General features: G+C 40.8%; 1 protein-coding gene across 7 annotated transcripts; it reads right to left on the reverse strand.

Moving 5' to 3' along the window:
• Positions 1 to 324: 324 nt before the first annotated feature.
• On the reverse strand, positions 325 to 11,934 carry LOC1280287 (histone PARylation factor 1-like). Of its 7 annotated transcripts, XM_061658690.1 has the most exons (6): positions 11,501 to 11,642; positions 11,019 to 11,436; positions 10,457 to 10,952; positions 10,112 to 10,160; positions 1,434 to 1,619; positions 325 to 1,348 (listed from the first exon to the last, which is right to left on the reverse strand). In XM_061658690.1, exons 2-5 carry the CDS (start codon positions 11,372 to 11,374, stop codon positions 1,540 to 1,542), a joined length of 981 nt encoding a protein of 326 aa, XP_061514674.1. In that variant the 5' UTR covers positions 11,375 to 11,436; positions 11,501 to 11,642; the 3' UTR covers positions 325 to 1,348; positions 1,434 to 1,539. The 7 variants fall into 7 exon arrangements, with proteins under 7 accessions (XP_061514674.1, XP_061514671.1, XP_061514669.1 ...); XM_061658687.1 differs by having other exon boundaries at positions 1,484 to 1,619; positions 11,019 to 11,934; XM_061658685.1 differs by having other exon boundaries at positions 11,019 to 11,934.
• Between the last annotated feature and the right edge of the window lie 9,292 nt (positions 11,935 to 21,226).

Here is a 21,226-nt window from a genome sequence, read left to right on the forward strand (position 1 = left end):
GTTTTCGCGTGCGCGCGTTCATAGATGCGTTATCGCGTGCGCGCTTTCGTGGCTTCGTGCTCGCGTGCGCGCGTACGTGCATATGTGTGTGTGTGTGCGTGCGTGTTTGTGTGTGTGCGTGCGTGCGGAAACCCCAAAACTGTTTGATTCTGATGCGTACATTTTTATCCACTGCGGCTACAAAGTACCACGCATTTTCGATCTCGCTACCTGAGAGACAACACAACCATTGGATTGGCACTACCATCTTTGCGACCGGGTCTACTATTGGGGGTATTAAAAAGACACACGATCGAAGCACACGTGCATGTGATATGTAGCACGTTTCTTTCTGTTGTGTTTGGAACTTTTACGTTTATTCATTACACTAATAAACGTACAACTAATAATAAACGTACACTAATAAACGTTGAGCCGGTCTCGTAGTACAGTCGTCAACTCGTACGACTTAACAACATGCCCGTCCTGGGTTCAATCCCTAAATAGACCGTGCCGCCATACGTAGGACTGACTATCCTGCTATGGGGGAAAATTATTTAGTCACTGAAAGCCAAGCCCACAAGTGGTAAAGGCAGGCCTTGACCGACAACGGTTGTTGAGCCAACGAGAAGAAGAAGAAGAATAAACGTACAATGATAAATAGAACATAAATGACACAAACAATTCTTCTTCTTTTGGCTCAACAACCGTTGTCGGTCAAGGCCTGCCTGTACCACTAGTGGGCTTGGCTTTCATACAAAAGAGGATTCTGGTTATGTTTATTACGGTGAGCGTATGGTGCTGCACCTGTCCGTCCAGAATCTGGCGGCTTGTTGGCTTGGAGTCGGTATCATGACGCCGTGCGACCGGCAATGGCTTGGAATGGGTAAGGCTCGGTAGGTTCATGTCCTTTGGTCGAGTGCATTCCGTGCATTTGTTACTTCAAAGTTATTTTTCTTATTATTATTCTTCTCATTACGGCTTACGCGATCATATTGGCCTTTTCAGGACTTGAGTACCATGTAGCCGGATAGTCAGCTCTTACTACGGCGGACGGTTCATACGCGGTTAGAACCCACGACGGGCATACAGTTGTGCGGAATGATGGCGGTGTCGCGGGCTCGCTCCTATCCAGCGTGCAACTTGCATACTGCCACACTGTCTCCTGCTCGATGCATACGCTGCAGAACACGGGAGGGGGGGGCGGCAACGTATCGAACCTCTTCATTTACGCTCCCTCGTGCGTTCGTGCTTGCGTGCGGGCGCGCGTCTGTGTGTGTGTGTATGTGTGTGCATGCCTGCGTGCGTGGCTGTGTGTTTTTTCCGTTTGGCATAACGAGATCCTACGGGATCACCTTGCGAAAAACACCTAGAGAGGAGGAGGGGTAGGTGTATGAGTGCGTGCGTGGTTGTGTGTGTGTTTTTTGCTGTTTCGCGATCTCCTACGGAATCACCTTGCGAAAACACGAGGGGGGAGGAGTGGGGTGTGTGTTTGTGTGCTTGCCTGCGTGCGTGCGTGGTTTTGTGTGTGTGTGTTTCTGCGTTCGCGTTCTCCTACGATCACATTGCGAAAAACACCATGGGGAGGAGGAGGTGTGTGTGTTTTCTTTTCTTTGTCGTTTCGCACTCTCCCGCGGGTGCTTAAAAAGAAAGTGGAAAATAAAAAAAATTGAACAACGGATTCGTAAGTGTGTTTGAACTCATTCCCGCTTGGCAAAGAGTAACTCATTTTGATGCCTCTTGCTACCCCTGGCCTTATTTTTAAAGGAATCATGCGATACACTCGCACTCCACTACCCCATCCCATAGAAAAACGCTCCCACCATCGAGGTGTTGACCAAAATTTCGCTGTGTGCATGAGACACACACTCGCACTCCTCCCGCCCTCGACAGCTGAACGCACCCACCGTTGCGAAGATAGGAGAATTTTTGCTCTGAGCGTGAGACCCTGAAGCGCAAGAGATGACACTCGGGGCGACTACCCAAGCGAGTCAACACGCTCGAAAGTAGCAAGGAAAGTAGAAATGAAGTAGCCTTCTACTTCCCTTCTACTTTTGTTGCTTAAAATCAGAAGAATGTAGAAACATGTGGGTTCCAGGAAAGAGCAAAAAATGAGTTCTTGAGTGTACACACACGCACACGCGACGACTCACGCTTACGTTCTTGTTCTACGCCCCTCCCCCTTCTCACTCGCCCCACAGATCTATTTTTAGATCATCACACTTCCATCGACGGCGGTCGATGTGACGATGTGTGTCGTCGCGTGTGTGTTGTCGATTTGGTCAGAAAAACTCCGCATGGATTTTGGTACCGGGGTACCCTAATAGTGATGGGTAATCCGGAGCGGAGTCATGGATCAACTCCGACTCCGGTGCGCAAAATATGACTCCGGCTCCGGATCATAATTGGATTCGACTCCGGATCAGTCCGGATCAGTCCGGATCACTCCGGATTACTCCGGATCACTCCGGATTACTCCGGATCACTCCGGATCAGTCCGGATTACTCCGGATCACTCCAGATTACTCCGGATCACTCCGGATTACTCCGGATCACTCCGGATTACTCCGGATCACTCCGGATCACTCCAGATCAGTCCGGATCACTCCGGATCACTCCGGATCACTCCGGATCAGTCCGGATCACTCCGGGTCAGTCCGGATCAGTTTTCGTACATATTAGATGTACGACTTGAAAGTCAATGAACTCATCAAGAATTGTCTAAATCCGGAGTGATCCGGAGTGATCCGGAGTGATCCGGAGTGATCCGGAGTAATCCGGAGTGATCCGGAGTAGTCCGTGTTGGGATATACAATGTCCGTCAGTAATACCAATGACGCAACCTGACGTTGCTGTCAACTCACGCGAGGTGAGCGCACCTCTAATTGAACTCATGTATAAATGTACAGCGCTAGTCGCTTCCTGAATTCCGAAGGAGATACATTAAATATATTGAACTCCTCAACCGAAACAAAACTGGTGTTCCACAGCGTTTAAAACTAATATCACATTAGGTTATGGGCCCAGAGCACCTGACTAGTTAAGTTGAGTGATTAATATAGACAATGGATCGTGAAAGTGAAACGGCACGTGTTCCTTTGTTGAACGCGTCGAATTATCCGCAGTGGAAGTTTCGGATGCTAACGCTTTTGGAAGAGCAAGAGCTACGATGCTGCATCGAACTGGAAGCGGATGTAGATTTCGACGAAACAACGGAAGATGCCCCGAATGAAACAGTGTCAAAGAAAGGGAAAGGCAAATCGCGCGTGAAGAAAGATCGTCGTTGCAAATCCCTGCTGATTTCGAGAATCAGTGATGACATGTTGGAGTATATCCAGGACAAGGCGACTCCAAAAGATATTTGGAATGCGTTACAACGTGTGTTTGAACGTAAAAGCATTGCAAGCCGGCTTCACTTGCAGAAAAGGCTTTTGACGTTGCGACACACTAGTGGTGGTCTACAAGATCATTTCCTTGTGTATGATCGCTTGATTAGGGAATACAAATCCACCGGTGCAAAGTTGGAAAAAATAGATACGGTATGCTATTTGCTTCTAACGCTCGGATCAAAGTTTTCGACGGTAGTTACTGCAATAGAAACTATGCCAGAGGAAAACTTGACGATGGATTTTGTAAAGTGCAGACTTCTTGACGAAGAAATCAAGCACAGTTCAAAGGAAAGTGGTACAACGCGTGAAACAAGAATAGACGACGCTGCATTTGCAGGGACCAGTACAAAGAAACAGCAAAAGAACAATAAGAAGAAAAGCATAAAGTTCAAGTGTTTCGGTTGTCATCGCGAGGGGCACAAGGTTGCCGATTGTCCAGAAAAAGACAAACAAAAAGTGCTGAAAGGAAACAATGCGCACTTGGTGAAGAGTGATGTGTGTTTCTTTGGTGGCGACGCTGTGGAATTCGTGGAAGCAAGTTGGATTGTCGACTCCGGATCATCTGAACACATGTCGAATGATCGGTCGCTTTTCAAAAGGCTTGTTCCCATGAAGCAACCTATGCACATATCAGTAGCAAAAGAAGGCGAAACTATTGTTGCAAAGGAGTGTGGCGATGTGAGGTTGTTTGCTTTTTCGGAAAACGGAGAATCAACGGGAATAACATTGAAAGACGTTCTTTACATTCCCGAAGCGCGAGTGAACTTATTGTCTGTGAGAAAAGTGGAAACTGCTGGATCGAAAGTGTTGTTTGCAAATGGAATTGTTACAATAGAAAACGATTCTGGCATCGTTGTCAAAGGTGAACGCTGTGGTAAATTGTACGAACTAGTGCTTTATCGAGAATTTGATAACAATAGTGCGGGTTTCTATTCATGTGGTCGTGTGCCTAAAGAATTAGAGTTGTGGCATCGACGCTATGGCCATTTGAGTGCTAAGAATTTGAGAAATATCATCTCCAAAGGAATGGTGGATGGTATGGAAACAAATGTGAAGAATCCGGGAAACGAGTTTGTATGTGAAGCGTGTCATGAAGGAAAACAGACGCGGAAACCGTTTTCTAATAGTGAAATCAGGAGATCAAAACGTGTTCTCGAGCTGATACACTCAGATGTGTGTGGACCAGTTCCACAGGTGGGAATTCATGGTGAACGATATTTCGTTAGTTTTGTTGACGATTTTAGTCGTTTTACGGTTGTTTATCCCATGATCACAAAGGTTGAAGTGTTGGATCGATTCATGGAATACGAAGCCTTTGTTACAGCTAAGTTCGGTCAATGTATATCGCGATTACGTTGTGATAACGGCGGGGAATACGTTGGACGTGAATTCAAAAACTTTTGCAAGGTGAAGGGAATTCAAATCGAATGGACTGTTCCATATTCTCCGGAGCAGAATGGTGTGAGTGAAAGAATGAATCGTACATTAGTAGAGAAGGTTCGTTCTATGATTAGTGACAGTGGCATTGGTAAAGAGTTTTGGGCTCCTGCGGTTCAAACAGCAGCATATTTGGTAAATCGCAGTCCGGCTAGTGCACTGGGCAATCTAACGACACCATTCGAAGTTTGGGAAAATCGTAAACCTAATGTAAGTAATTTGCGTACCTTCGGCAGTGTTGTGTTTGTGCATGTACCAAAAGAGCAAAGAAGGAAGCTCGATACAAAATCGTGGAAAGGTGTTTTTATCGGGTATGCCCCTTGTGGATATCGTGTATGGCATTTGGAGGAGAAGAAAATCGTTGTTGCGCGGGACGTCGATTTTGTAGAAAATTCGAATTTGAGTGAATTGTTAACATCCTCGCGGTCAAACGGCAACAGTGACGAATTTCTTATCCGTACGGTTTGGGACCTATCAGTGATAGTGATGTTGAAGATGATGTTGTCTCCCAACAACCGATCGAAAATGCCGACGATCCTGATAAAACCCTGGCTGAAAACGTTTACGAAGAAAGTTTCAGTAGTTGTATTGGTGATGGTGAAGATAATTTCGAAGTAAAATCGCCTAAAGTTCTTAGTGAACGAAAACGGAAGACACCTGCATGGCATAAAGACTACAACATGAACTACACAGGCTTTGCATTCAATGCATCAAGCTATGTGGATCATGTACCGACTTCGCTTACGGAAGCGAAATCGTCCGCAGATTGGGAAAAGTGGAAAGCTGCAATCCTCGAAGAAATGGATTCTCTTACAAGAAATCACACGTGGACCCTTGAGAAGCTACCACATGGTCGAATACCAATCACTTGCAAGTGGGTGTTCAAAGTAAAGCGCGGGGAATCTAAAAATGAAGATCGATTCAAAGCTCGATTAGTAGCGCGTGGTTTCAGCCAGAAACATGGTTTCGATTACGCTGAAACTTATTCTCCAGTAGCGCGTTTGGATACCGTGAGAGTAGTTTTAGCCATCGCAAATGATTTAAGAATGGTGGTTCATCAAATGGACGTTAAAACTGCTTTCCTCAATGGACATTTGGAGGAAGAGATTTACATGACACCACCAGAAGGAGTTGACATTGACAGTAATCTTGTGTGTCGGTTGAACCGATCATTGTATGGGTTGAAACAAGCTTCGAGAGCTTGGAATGCAAGGTTTCATAGTTATGTCGAGAAACTAGGATTTCGTAGAAGTGTGAGTGACATGTGCTATACATAAAGGGATCTGGGAACAGTAAAGTGATTTTAGTGCTTTATGTGGATGATCTGCTCGTTGTTGGTCATCAGCTTAATGCGGTCAAGGCAGTGAAGCAATCTCTCTCGAAAGAGTTTGAAATGTCAGACATTGGAAAGGTTAAAACATTCCTTGGTATGAAGATTGAACGCGATGTGGAAGGAAAATGTCTCCGGATAAGTCAGCGAAATTTTCTAGAGAATTTACTTCTGCGTTTCAATATGCATGAGTGCAAGGCAGTCTCAACACCGATGGAGTGTCATCTTCGGCTGAAGAAAGGTGAAGATGCTGAGCGTACAGACAAGCCATACAGACAGCTGATTGGTTGCCTTACGTACGTAATGTTGACATCAAGGCCAGATTTGTGTGCGTCCGTTAGCTATCTTAGCCAGTTCCAGAGTTGTCCTACGGAGGTACACTGGAAGCATGCAAAGAGAGTACTCCGATACATCAAGGGTACGCTTGAGTATGGGCTCGTTTTTCGTGCGAAAGATTCTGCGCCAGTCATCGAGGCGTTTGCTGATGCGGATTGGGCGAATGATCCGACGGATCGACGCTCGTTGACGGGATATCTGTTCCGAGTATGCAGTGCAGCTGTAAGCTGGTTGACAAGGAAACAGTCGACGATTGCGTTATCGTCAACCGAGGCGGAACTAGTGGCGTTGAGTGTGGCTGTTTGTCATGGAAAATGGCTTGTGCGGCTGTTGCGGGATCTGGAGAAAGAACCGGAGGTACCGGTTGTTTACCACGAGGACAATCAATCAACCATTCGAGTGGTCGAGGATGAGCGAGACAGTGGTCGTCTAAAGCATGTCGACGTAAGGCATCGGTTCGTGCATGAAGAAATTCAGCGGGGGCAAGTATTGGTAAAGTATATTCCTACTGGTGATCAGATCGCTGATATAATGACGAAAGGTTTGCCTCTATCTGTTTTTCAAAAACACCGAACGAATTTGGGGTTAGTAAGTTCCGAACATTGAGCGGGGGTGTTGGGATATACAATGTCCGTCAGTAATACCAATGACGCAACCTGACGTTGCTGTCAACTCACGCGAGGTGAGCGCACCTCTAATTGAACTCATGTATAAATGTACAGCGCTAGTCGCTTCCTGAATTCCGAAGGAGATACATTAAATATATTGAACTCCTCAACCGAAACAAAACTGGTGTTCCACAGCGTTTAAAACTAATATCACATTAGTCCGGAGTAATCCGGAGTAATCCGGAGTAATCCGGAGTGATCCGGAGTAATCCGGAGTGATCCGGAGTGATCCGGACTCGGAGTCGATGAGTCCGAGGGTTTTCCCGTACGCAGCCCCCCCCCCGCTAAACAGTCCGGAGCAACTCGGAGTCCGACTCCGAGGGGTGCCGGAGTCGGATCAATCCGACTCCGGAAAAAAATTGTATTTACCCATCACTATACCCTAATAACCAAATCGGCCCTAAGGGTGGTGGCAACGCTTTTTCGCATGCGATTTTATCGGACGGTCTGTAAAATTTTTATATGGGTGTCGCTCACGCGACGTGAGTACCAGTGAGCGTATGCGTAGGCTACGTGAGTAACACAGTGAGCGTATGCGTAGGCTACGGTGAGCGTAGGCGGAGCTTAGTAGTACCACTACTACTAAGCCGACAAAACTGTTTCCTTGTGGAACACATGCATCAGTGCTGCGCGGCAACAAGCGCAAGTTGTCGAACTTGCCCACAGGAACCCTGGTTGGATTCCGCGTAGCGATTACTATTTTCGTCTTACGTTCCAGAACAGGATTACACTAAAATACGGGAAAAACGGATTTACTATATTATTATATTTTCGCGGAAAATGCTCTAGGCAATCGCTAGAGTAGCATGTTGCTTGTAAACGACTCCAAAGGAAGAAAAATAAAACAGTTGGTAGCAAAAGGAGAAATTTTGTGCAAGAGATTATTACTTCCGATTATTCCGAAAGTATTTAGATCCGTTCCACACAAGCCCTGTACTCCCTTCGAGACCCTACCCAAGGCAATCTTGACTGGACACTACTTGGCGAGAAGGCGTGGTCACCATCCTCTCCTTAACTACCCGGGCTCGTTCCCTCGTGTCAACTGACCAAGGTGTTCGACATTGCCAGGATTCCCCTTCCGTCCGCATAGGCCCCCGCAAGCTTGGGGCAACTAGCTGGAAGGCAGCCGTGAGGCGCGAATCTCTGTCGGTGAAGACGCTGCGGGAGGGAGGCACTTGGTGCAAGACCGTGGTCGGCGGGTCCGCTTCGTCCATCCGCTTCGACAGCACGGGAAGGCAGCGGGCATATATTTGCCGCACGGAAGCCGACGGCATCGCCAGGACCAGTCACCTTCGCGGCTGGTCGGTGCACGACGGAGGCCGGGCGACAATGGGATTTGACAGATAACGTCGGACGACGATATCGCACGTCCGACGTCATCTGTCAAATTCCATATAAATCTCGTCCGATAAAATCGCATCCGATGAGCGTTGCCACGAGCCTAACCCACTGTAAAGCCACCTCAAACCCACGTGGGTTAGTGGTGGTCGATTCAGTCGTTAACCTACCAAATTTTAGAACAATCGGAGCTGTCAGTTCTAATAAGATGTATTGACCTTGCCCACGCTTGGCCCACTTTTTCCAAACATGTTGATGAGAAAAAGATGGATCAAGTGCGGGCTAAGATCAATATGCTGAACATGATTTTAACACATCGATTACTTTTACTCATTCACTGACATCACAGCATAACTTCGGCAATATTATTAATAAATAAACTGTGCACTGACCAGCGAAATGAAACAGTCCATTTGCAAGCAAACAAACACGCATCCACAAATATGTTTCACAACAAATGAACTTAAACACACAAGTTTTATAGCTTCCTTTGCACAATTAAACACATTTTGGGGTGATACATGTTGAGTAAATGAATTACCCGTGCATAAAAAAACTGACTTTAACAAACATTGAAGTGGCCGCTTCTGTAGATGTGTGGTTTAACCCACCAAACTGACAGTTTTTTGGCTTTGTTCGATGCAACTGGATTTTTAGTACATGAAATTGGTGGCGTTTTCGGTATCTTGGTTATTTGAGTACCCATCCCAAAATGCAACGTAATTTCTTTCTGTCGAACCTCTAATCCTATTCGTTTCGATAATAAATATAACAACGTAAGCCTACCTTGAGTATCGTCAGAAAAGGTGTGTGGATGGCCGAGGAAGTCTGATTTTCTTTGCACCATAACAAATTAATTAGCAAGGTATATGATGCTTCTGTGTCTTATCCGTCGCACCAGGTCTGATTTTGCGGACCCATTATGCCCAAAAGCTCTACACTGCAGTCTGGTTCCTCTCAATCCGCCATGCTTAGAATTGAACGGGTGCAAAGGCGTTTACGCGTTTCGTTCTCCGGAAAATCGTCGATCCTTCCTGATAAGGAGGGAGCTATCATGTTCGAATCCGCTTCCTCGGGCTTGAGACTCTCGTAGCTCGTAGAAGCCATGTTCAGTCCTCTTTCTTTGCCTCTGTTCTTCTCCACGAAGTCGAAGTTCCCCCTCTCCTTTTCTTTTATCAACTTATGTGTTCCTTTTTTCGTTTGTTGCGAGAATTATTCCGGCCTCCATTATTCCTTCCCAGACGACGTACGCAAATCTGTATGAACGATCTTTACTAACATGCATCCGAAGATTTAACGAATCCTTTAACTCGTTTGACTATTGCATTTCGTCAGAGTCATTTAGATCCTGACTCCGATCACTGCCTAGTTCAAGCTGACCCTCTTCTTTATCTGTTTATTTTGTTTTTCTTATTCATTTCCTCTTTTTCCCTCCTTTCACTCACACTATTTCTTATTATTATAGATTACGATAGATTATATACAACTTTGTTTAGTCAATTGAAAAAAAAAAAAGAAATGAAATGAAATGAAATATAAGCTGATGTGTCATTAATGTAAAAGCGAATGTACCTCTCTGCGTATTAAAGGAAGGGAGCTCAACATGCAATATTTCAATAGTTTATTTCAATTACCCGCGAGCAAATCCAAATTAATTCCTTCTCTGCGGTTATCTAAATGAGACTGAAATAAACACAAAAAAATAAAATTATAAAAAAAGATAGAATCAGATATAGTTATTATCGTTGTAGTTATTATCATAGTTATTATACTATGATTATAGTTATATATTATATATACATATATATATATATATATATATATATATATATATATATATATATATATATATATATATATATATATATATATATATATATATATATATATATATATATATATATATATATATATATATATATATATATATATATAGTTATATATAAGATCTAATATACATGTCATACTACATCATATACCTTTATGATGGCGATGTATTGAGGGCGATTAACCATGGAATATCCGGTAAAAAAAAGAGGCTTCATGACCTCATGTAGACTTTTCACACCAGAGCAGAAAAAGTCCAATGCAAGTTCAAGGACCGTTCCGAAATCACACTCGTCTGTTGCCAAATCTGCAGCGGTTATTATGGGCTGTAATTCTCTCATGAGTTCTTGGTATTCGAGGTTATTTTCAAAACGATTCAGATTTTCGAATTTGGAAAGAATGGCTCGAATTTTTTCATCACTTTCTAGCAGAGGTCTATATCCTATGTTGGTCTTCCTATCGTAAGGAACCACCAGACCAACCTTGTGGAAAGTTTTGCTAACTATCTGTGCCTTGCGAGACTTTTGTTTCTCGCAGCAATTTAAAGCAATGTCTTTCGACTGAGCCCAATCGCTGATAAGTTTTTTCATATCGGATATTTTTTTTTTGTTGAATGGCGTCACAGATGCATAGTTTCCCAAGAAATGCCTGAAAGTGTAAAATTATAAATATTTATAAGTTACACAGGTTTTTATTAAATATGTAATTACGTACAATATTGCATCAAAAATGTTTTCACCAACAATTAGAAACTCGCAGCCTTTTTTAACATCGTTCCAGGCCACTAAACCATCCGTGTTATCTGGACTATCTCTCCAATAGCCGTAATGTACACCAGAGTTTTGTTGCACGATTATCGTCTGGAATTCAGGTGGATCATAGAAAAAACGCCAATGGCGCAAATAATCTCCAGGTTCGTGAACTTTCGCGCGGTCAAACTTTCCTGCGAGAACGTCGTATGGCCCAACCAATTTAAGTCCGAACTGCAAAAATGTTTCTTCCGGTTTTATCTGGGTTTTCAATGCTTGTACTTGGCAAAACTGCCACAGATCTTCGAAGCACGGTGGCATTAGGACAAGAAATTTGTGTTTGATGAATTTTTTAGGTTCATTGCACAATTCCTTGTATTCAGCTTGTTGGGAAAATTCAATTTGAGAATCATAGATATCGCGCAAAATACCAACGCTCATAGGCACCTTTGGCACAGCATAACGCTGGCGAGTTAAATCATGATATTCGTAGCTAGAGTCTTTCCCTTCTGAATAGCAAATATCTTTTTCTGGAGATGAGAGACGTTTACAACGTTTGATATCTTCCAGCTGTTGATTAAGGGTTTCCATTGAACGTTTCTTGATTTCCATGTTACCAGAGTTAGACGTAACCGCTTGTACTGTACTGTTTTCGGCTACTGATTTCACAGGATGAGCAAACTTTTCTTTATGCGCAGGATTCTGCTGATAACATTCAGCGCCATATTTGCAATCGGGTTTGTTCATCTGTACTGTGATGCTTCGCTTACTTTAACCCGTACGAATGAATTTGATGATATTTTTTGGCGTTTATATGCGACTTCTGGTAGTTGGTATAATATCAAGGCTTACGAATTCAGGATGTGGAATTCAGTGTGGCCAGATTATTTTGGCGGTTTTCGATAGGCGCATCAAAATTTTATCGGTACAGGCGGTCCCCGAGATACACGATTAATGGGGACCGAAAACAGCCGCAAAATACCGCGTATTTTGAATTTTCGCGTAGGTCGAATCTCGTAATTTCCAGCTTAAATATCAGTAATCTTCGTGTATTTTGTAAGAAAGGGGTGATTTTAGGCACTCAATTAATTATTTGATGTGATTCAGACTAGATTTAACAATTTTACACCATTTCAAATGGTTTTAAACATTTAATCAATAGGGAAATCATTTGGCATTTGACAATGAATGTGTTACATCAGTATAATTTGTTCAAATAACTGTCAAATTTAGAAAACCGTGTATTACGGACGTCACACGAAGCGTAAACTTTGGCGTAAACTGGATTTCAGCCATACAACCCTGAAATCTTTTGACAGAAAGTTTACGCTCTCCCATACAAATCAAGCGTAAACTTTTTTAGCGCGTGGCGATGGAGCTGAAAAATGTTGAAAAATTTTTCAACTTTGTCAAAATTGCTTGTCAACTGCAAAAAAGAGCTTTTCTCGTGGCCGCACCAAAAACATACACAAGAGCGACAAAAAGCTCCAACATTTGAATATCATCGATATTTTGTTTAAGAAGCACTAACTAGGTACAGGCGGTCCCCGAGATACACGGTACCTCTTATACGCGGATTCGGAGATACGCGGTTTTCTAAATTTGACAATTCTTTGAGCAAATTGTACTGATTTGACACATCAATTGCAAATTGCCAAATAATTTCCGTTTTGATCGAATGTTAAAAACTATTTCAAAAGGTTTAAAACAGTTATATTCAGTCAGAATAATATCAAATAATTCATAAAGTGACTAAAACCACCCCTTACTTGCAAAATTACATGAAAATTAGTGATATTTCAGCTGGAAATCACGAGATTCGACTTACGCGGAAATTCGAGATACGCGGTATTTTGCGGCCGTTTTCGGTCCCCATTAACCGTGTATCTCGGGGACCGCCTGTACATTAATCAATTAGAATCATGCATTTTAGCATTATTATCATAGCAATGGGTCACAACTGCGCCAAATAGCTGTTTGTTTACGCTTTTTCACGAACGTCAAATTTTGTCAACTTTTGTCAACTTTTTTTCCTGGCTGCTCCAGGTCACAAAATTTTGACAAAAGCTCACATTTTGAAAAATTTGTCAGCATTTTGTCACTCCCGTGGCCTTTCGCTTTTTGAGTTTACGCCTCGTGTGACGTCCGTATATCTCCGAATCTGCGTATCAGAGGTACCTGTTGAACTTCTGGTTCCAGTTGCTAGTGATTTTCATATGCAGTATAATACATTAAGTGATTTGGAAAATGTTTAAATGATTTTTTGGTCAGTGTTACGAAAAATTCTGTGATTTTCGTTAGGATAAAAGAAATATTGATAGTTTAAGGGCGCTCATCTGTGTTTTAGGGCGCTCAAGCGTATACAAAATCGGTAGGAATACAGATAAATCGGTATTTCTGGTCACTCTGCTGAAATTGTTTCGCTGGTGTGCCAAGATGTGTGTTAAACCGAGGTCCTGTAACCAAGGATAATGTATTTAGAAGGTTGATTTTTACCGCTTTTGCTGGGCGACATTGTGGGGGACCTCTGTCACTCTCTGCATACAAATTTCATAACTCCGCACCAGCCCTTCCCGATTTTTATACCGGAGCCCAAGGTGGATTTAACACTTTAAGCGCCGTGTCATATAAATTCGCATGACGGTTTTGCTCACCGTTCAGCTTTGCATCTGACGCTCAGTGACTCTCTTGAGAACGAATGAGGTAGGAAAGAGAGAACGAGAACGACATGTGCTACGCCGCTTATCGCAATGAAACAAAACAGTGATAACAATCGCACGAGAAACTGTCGCTCTCATCGCTCTCTTGCCATGCGCTACGTGCTCACTCAAAAACTGTGACGTCAGGCCGGCGGTCAGAGTGTTAAAAATATCAGGTGGTGGACTCTAGTGCATTTTGACAATTCGTCACTTGACGTAAGGTCCCCAGGATTCAAACTTTGTTTACATTTATTAAATTTGTTCATATAATTTATCTGCCCCATTTTTTCGATTAAATATTGTTTAAAAATATATTTTGGACTTTTCGAGTTCTTATTTAACATTAAAACATGTATTAAAGTGTGTTATTTAGTGTTATTCCGTGAATTTATTCTATAATTCATTGTGTTTTCGACATTTTTAAAGATAAAAACAAATAAATCATTTTTTTCAAATTTCATATTAATTCCTCATTATCTACGAGTCGCATGGACAATTAACGTGAGATTAGAACTCTTACTCACATGATTTTAAATTTCATGCATAAACAAATCATCAAATCTTTTGTTGATATATCTAATTTTTTTCGACAAAATCAATAGACACACAAAAATCCACATAATAACTAAGAAACCTGTTCTATTTGCTAAGCTTTGTGCGCGGAAACCAATGCACAATGGGCATTTGCCGGGATGAAATTAAAAAAATCAACTTTGTAATAACGCAATTCCAAATAATAGGTTTTAATACTAAGGGTTAAACTAAGAAAAATACCAAATATGAGCTCTTTATCTGTTCTGGTTCTCTAGAAAACACCTCTCAAAGCCGAGATTTGTTAAAAAAAACGCAGAAAAATCTTCACTTTTTTGGAAAACTTTAAAACTTTGTAACTTTTTTAAATATGAACCGATTTTGATAAATTTAGACATTTTATAAAGGATATTTAGTCAGCTTTATAAACACATGAAAAATTTTGAGCTAAGTTAATTTTATGCAAAAATATACGATAATAACTGAAGAAACCTCCCGAAAATTTTCATAATTTTAATTTTTGACTTGATGCCATTATAAAAGTGGCGTAGAGTGGCGTTGTCTCATATATGTCACATCATAGTGTAATATATATACTATCAATCTGTGAAGAAATATTCTGCGAAAGTTTGCGAACGCGAATTTTATTGAAGTTTTTTCACATCAACTTTTTCTAAAAACAGACCCCAAATAGCCAGAATTGCTTAAGCAGCTCATTTTGGCACGCTAAAGATCGCTGCTCTAATTCGCCTTTTGCAGTAGATAAACAGCATCAAAGTTCTATGCGGGTCTTTCAAACAGCGCCTAAGCAGCTTCATTATGCTACGGTGCCAGGGATTATTTTTCTTTGTGTTTTATTTTCAAGCAAGGCGTCATCAATGAAATAAACAACACGATTTGTGTTTTGTTATGTGCATGTTTATTTTAAATCTCCAAAAGCTCTTTAATTTCACATAATTTTACATAGTTTACTAAAAAATCACAATCACTTCACTCAATATTCCTTCTTCAATTAACTTATCTTACTTGTACAGCAGCAATGAGATGATTGACGGCGTCTGTCTTTGACACTTTGACAAGACCCACCTTGTACCGATGTCATGCATTAAAAAGCTATAAAGTTCCACCAAGTTCGGTACACATTCTTAACAAGCCTTAAAGTTCTACCATGAACCCTACACATAGTGCTAATCAGCCGCAAAGTTCCAAAGAGTACCGGGTGCTAGTTAAAAAGCTTTATGGTTCCACCAAGTACTGTTTCATCTCTTAATCAGCCACAAAGTACGACATCGGCCCGATTTTTCGTAAAACAGCCCCAAATCAGGTATAAAGTACGAGCTGGCTATTTGGGACACATGCGTAACTAGGCGGCTCCATAGGTGCCTAGTGTAGCGTATTTCGTGTATTCTACAAAAATATATTCTACGTGCTTTTGATCAACTTTCATTTCAATTACGAAGCTGTGTATCTTAGTTTCAGTTCATGTACTTATCTAATATGTAAATTTCTATTCTAACCTAACTTTATCATTAAATATAATGAAGCAAATCAGAACCAAATACCTTTTGGTCCTACTGCAGATTATAGAAGGATATAAGGAAAGTAATTCTTAAATTATACGCATAACAGGAAAACGTTATGAATGCAGTAGCATCTATTGGCGTTTTGGGAGAAGAAACTCCCAAAACTCATGACAAACTAAATATAAGGATAGAGGGGAGATGCTACACAGAATATTTTGCAAGAAAGAAAATGCATCCAGAAGGACATTTTGTATAATGAGCTGTATTCCTCTGATTCGTTAACCAGTTCAATATCAGTAGCTACACGCACTAAAACAAAGACAGGGTTTAACTTTACAAATGAAGTAAATACTTAGTTTGTAGCTATCGTGCAATTTTGATTTTTTCAGACAGTTGTAAAACCAAGAAGGATTTTTAGTTTTAATACCCCTTCTGAAGGCAGTACAGCACTTGGAAAGGTATTGGATGAATATTCAAAGACAAACAATATGTGCTGCTTTTCATTACGAATTTGGGAAGTACTTTATTTCAATGCACCTGCTCTATCTAATTATTTAAATGCCTTTATTCATGTCTTTAGAAAAGTGAACTAGACGTCAGGAGCTTGTAATAGCATCCACCTAAGTTGTGTATGTAAATTTTTAATATTTGTACTACCTGTGAGTAAAAGTGACGAGAATTAGCTACAATTGTCCTATACAAAGCAGAAAAAATTATTTTATTCAAAATTATTATGTTTTGTTTATATATTATTATTATTATTATTTATTTAATCTTCATTATGGAACATTACAGTATATTTTAAAATGGTTTATACTATTAGCAACAAATAATACAAGAAAAAAAACACACAAAATTAATAAAACTAAGCAAAAATCCCTTAAAACACTATTTTATGTAGCGCCACCTGGTGGTATGGATGCGAACTACAAATAAAATGTTATTTACTATCATAATACTTTACTACAAACAATAAAAACTAACAATTTCAGCAAAAATAATTTTATCCCGCAATTTGTTCTAAACTCCCCATTGTGCAATGGTTAACGGTTTTAAAATGACGTAAAGTCCCTCAACTATGGCGACCCCCCAAAGGCCCTAATCCACCACCTGATATTTTTAATCCACCTTGACCGGAGCCCACGGAAGAGATGTGTCAAGTCGAGAAATGTCATTTTGCTCTGAACAACTTCACCTTGTCATTTATAACACCTTGCCTGTAACGTAAAATGACCGTTCAAATAGACATACCGATCAAATAGACATACAGCGGCAACGTCGCGCGCTACAAAAAAGTAGCTCAATTTTGCAAACAGAGCTATTCGTCTCGCGCGACATTTTTGCTTCATCCGAAATAATCGAATTATATAGTTTGTTTACAAGCTATAATAATCCCAAACGCAAAAAATAGATAAGAACACATTTTAACCTATTTTTGTGTGTTTTCAAATATAAAAAAGTTGGTTGACTGAGCCAAACGAGCTACTTTGATCTATACGCGGTGAAATTTTGAGCTATTTTTCGTCGCGCGCGACGTTGCCGCTCTGTGTCTATTTGAACGGTAAAGAGACGCCAAGGACAGGTGAAGGAACGAGGTCAAGTAATGTAGAACGATTTGACAAGTAGCCAAAAGCAAGGTGGATTATAAATATCAGGTAGAGGATTAATAACAAACAAAATTCTGAAAACTGTATAAAATACGTGCAACATACAGTTCTCAAAATTTTTGAGCCATTTTGCTGTGAAAATTTTGTAAAGTACTGAAAAAAACATTTTTTACAATTTCTAATTATTTTCATAAAAAATCCCGTCAACTTTGAAAAACTATAACTTAAAAACGGTACCGAGTTGAATCAATACATGCACAGTTATAGAAACTACATTAGTTTGTTTAATTTTCATCAGAATATTTCATCAATATTGGATTACGCATTCAAAAGTTACACCTGTTCTCACTTTCCTCTGAATCGTTATCCGGTTGCTATGGATCGCAATCCATGAGATTGGATCGCAATCAACTACGTCTGAATCGTTGTCAGCTACGTTTGGATCGTTTTCAGCTACGTTTGGATCGCTCTCAGCTCCCTTTGGATTTTGCGGTAGCTCGCGCAAATTTCATTGCAGCGCAACCGTTTATTCCGTATAACGATTCAGAGGAAAGTGAGAACAGGTGTATAAGCTTCCAAAGTTGCTGGCTACCCGTATAGCCCGGTTGCCTGGAATAGGGGTATTGAAAAAAATAATTCTTAAAACAGTTTAATTATACCCAAAAAAAATTACAAAAAACTCCAGAGAAAAATGGCTGACAAAGACAAAGCTTAGCAAATAGAAAAGATTTCTTTGTTATTACGTGAAGTTTTGTGTGTCTATTGATTTTATCGAAAAAATGAGATTTAATAACAAAAAATTTGATAATTTGTTTATGCACGAAATTTAAAATCATGTGAGTAAGGGCCCTGTCTGTGCTTCGTCGCATGCGATTTTATCGCACGTGCTGTCAAACGCTTTTTCGATTTAAATTGCTATTTTTTGATGATTTTAATAGTTTAACGATTATCAAAAATTAATTTATGGTTGTTCCTTCAAAACACCACACAATTTCTTTGGCAGATAACATCGGATGCGGCCACCGACAAACCGACGTGACACTTCGAACAAAATGAGCTTCAAAAGTTGTCTCCTTATTTCAAATTAAAATACGTTAAACACTAGCGCCATCTCTATAATGATTCGCTTACTACACTGACACAGAGTAGGAACTGCCAAACCCCCTTTTTGTTTTTCTCTGAAAATTCCAATGCGCATTGTTTTATTAACTTCTTACATCTTTTGCATTGATTTGGAAACTTATAAAATGATTGTCCTGGGTGTTTTGTCCAATAATTCTCACAAAATCTTGCCTCAAACTTCCTTCGCAATTTTTATTTAGAAAAGTTGTTTACATCGAAGCAGCAGTGAACAGAGCTTACTTTGACAGAAGTGATCGCCTCACTGGTAAATGACAGTACTTTCCTGAGGGACACTTTTGTAACGCCAGTGTCACGTCGGTTTGTCGGTGATGCGGCGTCCGACAAAATCAAATTTTTTTTATTCCGTCATACGACGAAATCGCACGTCCGACATTATTTGTCAAATTCCATATAAAATTTGGACAGACATTCCGCCCCGGAATAAAAATCGGTGAGGGCTGGAGCGGGGTCATGTAATTTGTTTGCAGAGAGTGACAGATGTCTTCCACAATGTCGCCCAGCAAAAGCGATAAAAATCAACCTTCTAAATACAGGCGGTCCCCGAGATACACGGTTATTGGGGACCGAAAATGGCGACAAAATACCGCGTATTTCGAATTTCCGCGTAAGTCGATTCTCGTGATTTCCAGCCAATATATCACTAATTTTCGTGCAATTTTGCAAGTAGGGGGAGGTTTTAGCCACCAAATGAATTATTAGATATGTTTCTAATGAATTAAACAGTTTTAAACCTTTGTAAATGATATTTTACATTCGATCAATACGGAAATTACCCAAGTGGAAATTTTCGGACGATAACTCATACACTCTCATAATTTGACAAGCAATATATGATTGTATGTGTGGTTCTTCCATTCGTAACACTTCGCTCTCCAAGCCAAGCGTTGAAGCAGGTTATGTGTATTTCTTTTTGTGTATTACGTTTAGTTTGCATCAGTTGTGTTCTTTCGTATCGTATCATTCATATAAATACCAACAATTTAAAAACTATTTAACCCCAAAATGTGTAACGCTAGACGTGCAATGAAGATAGCAAATATGCCATTGCACGCTGTTGTGGTTATGTGCCGAAAAAAGTCTGAATCTCGTACACTGTTTCGTTTGTCAAATCGTGCACGAAATATCAATCGAAAAAACAGCCGAAAAGTGACATTTTCACTCGTTTGGGTATGTGCCGAAAAAAGTCTGAATCTCGTACACTATTTCGTTTGTCAAATCGTGCACGAAATATCAATCGAAAACACAGCCGAAAAGTGACTTTTTCACTCGCTTGGGTATTTGGTATTTAACAATGGATGTGTCAAATCAGTACAATTTGCTCAAAGAACTGTCAAATTTTGAAAACCGCGTACAGTCTGTTCCCGAGTTACGCGGTTTGTGCGTTACCGACGAATCCGCTACGCGTTGGCGTTAACGGATTTATGGCACCGTCCGATGTCGTCCGGTACGTGTAGCTTGGCCGTAACGCAACCGGCCAGTCCTGTAAACGTGCGAGATAAACGAAGATCCGCCCTTAGATTAAAAGCCACAACGCATCAAGAACAGCTGTGCACAAAACACACATAAATACAAATACAGAGCGAACAGAGCGGATACAGGTACAAGCCACGCACGGCCGTTTTCACGGCCCCACCCCTTTTTTTCGCAAACCGCCGTTTGCACAAGACGTCATATTCACCAAACCTCTTGTTTTGCTGAAACCAAGGGGTTTTGAGGTGAATTTGTGGTGAAAATTGTTATATTGGACCGCACGCGTACACTGAAAAGAATCAAATTGCCCAAGAGCGTTTCTACATACACCGAGACTGCAGGTGAGTGATGGCTGTGAGAGAATTGACAACCGGTTTCTCACGCCGGTGTGTGTACCCAAATAGCCAGAATTGCTTAAGCAGCTCATTTTGGCACGCTAAAGATCGCTGCTCTAATTCGCCTTTTGCTGTAGATAAACAGCATCAAAGTTCTATGTGGGTCTTTCAAACAGCGCTTAAGCAGCTTCCTTATGCCACGATGCCAGGGATTATTTTTCTTTGTGTTTTATTTTGAAGCAAGCGTCATTGATGAAATAAACAACAAGATTTGTTTCGTTTAAACACATATGTATATTTTTAAATCTTTTGTATTGATGAATTACACAAAATTTTACACAATTTACTGATAATTCACAATCACTTCACTCAATATTCATTCTTGAATCAACGAATCTAACTTGTGCAGCAGCAATGAGATTATTGCCGGCGTCCGTCTTTGACACTTTGACAAGACCCACCTTGTACCTATGTCATGCATTGAAAAGCTATAAAGTTCCACGAAGTTCAGTACCCTTTCTTAACCAGCCTTCAAGTTCCATCATGAACCCAACACATAGTGCTAATCAGCCGCAAAGTTCCAAAGATTACTGTCACATTCCATCATCTTGTCACAAGGGTTATGACAGATATGCACAACAGTGTATAGGGGGCTTACTGTAGCAATAGACGATGCGCAATCTCAGATTGCGCATATATTTATCTGTCAAACGGATCGGTTTGATATATTTATCTGTCAAAAAATATTTATATATCTCGGACATATAATCTTGAAAATTTATGCGCAATCTTGGCGCAATCTGAAATTGTATGGAAATGACGTTTATAGCTCAGGGTTGGCTACGCGAAATGACATATGTTTTGA

Source organism: Anopheles gambiae, chromosome 3 (assembly GCF_943734735.2).
Source record: "Anopheles gambiae chromosome 3, idAnoGambNW_F1_1, whole genome shotgun sequence".
In the NCBI taxonomy this organism is placed as follows: Eukaryota; Metazoa; Arthropoda; class Insecta; order Diptera; family Culicidae; genus Anopheles; species Anopheles gambiae.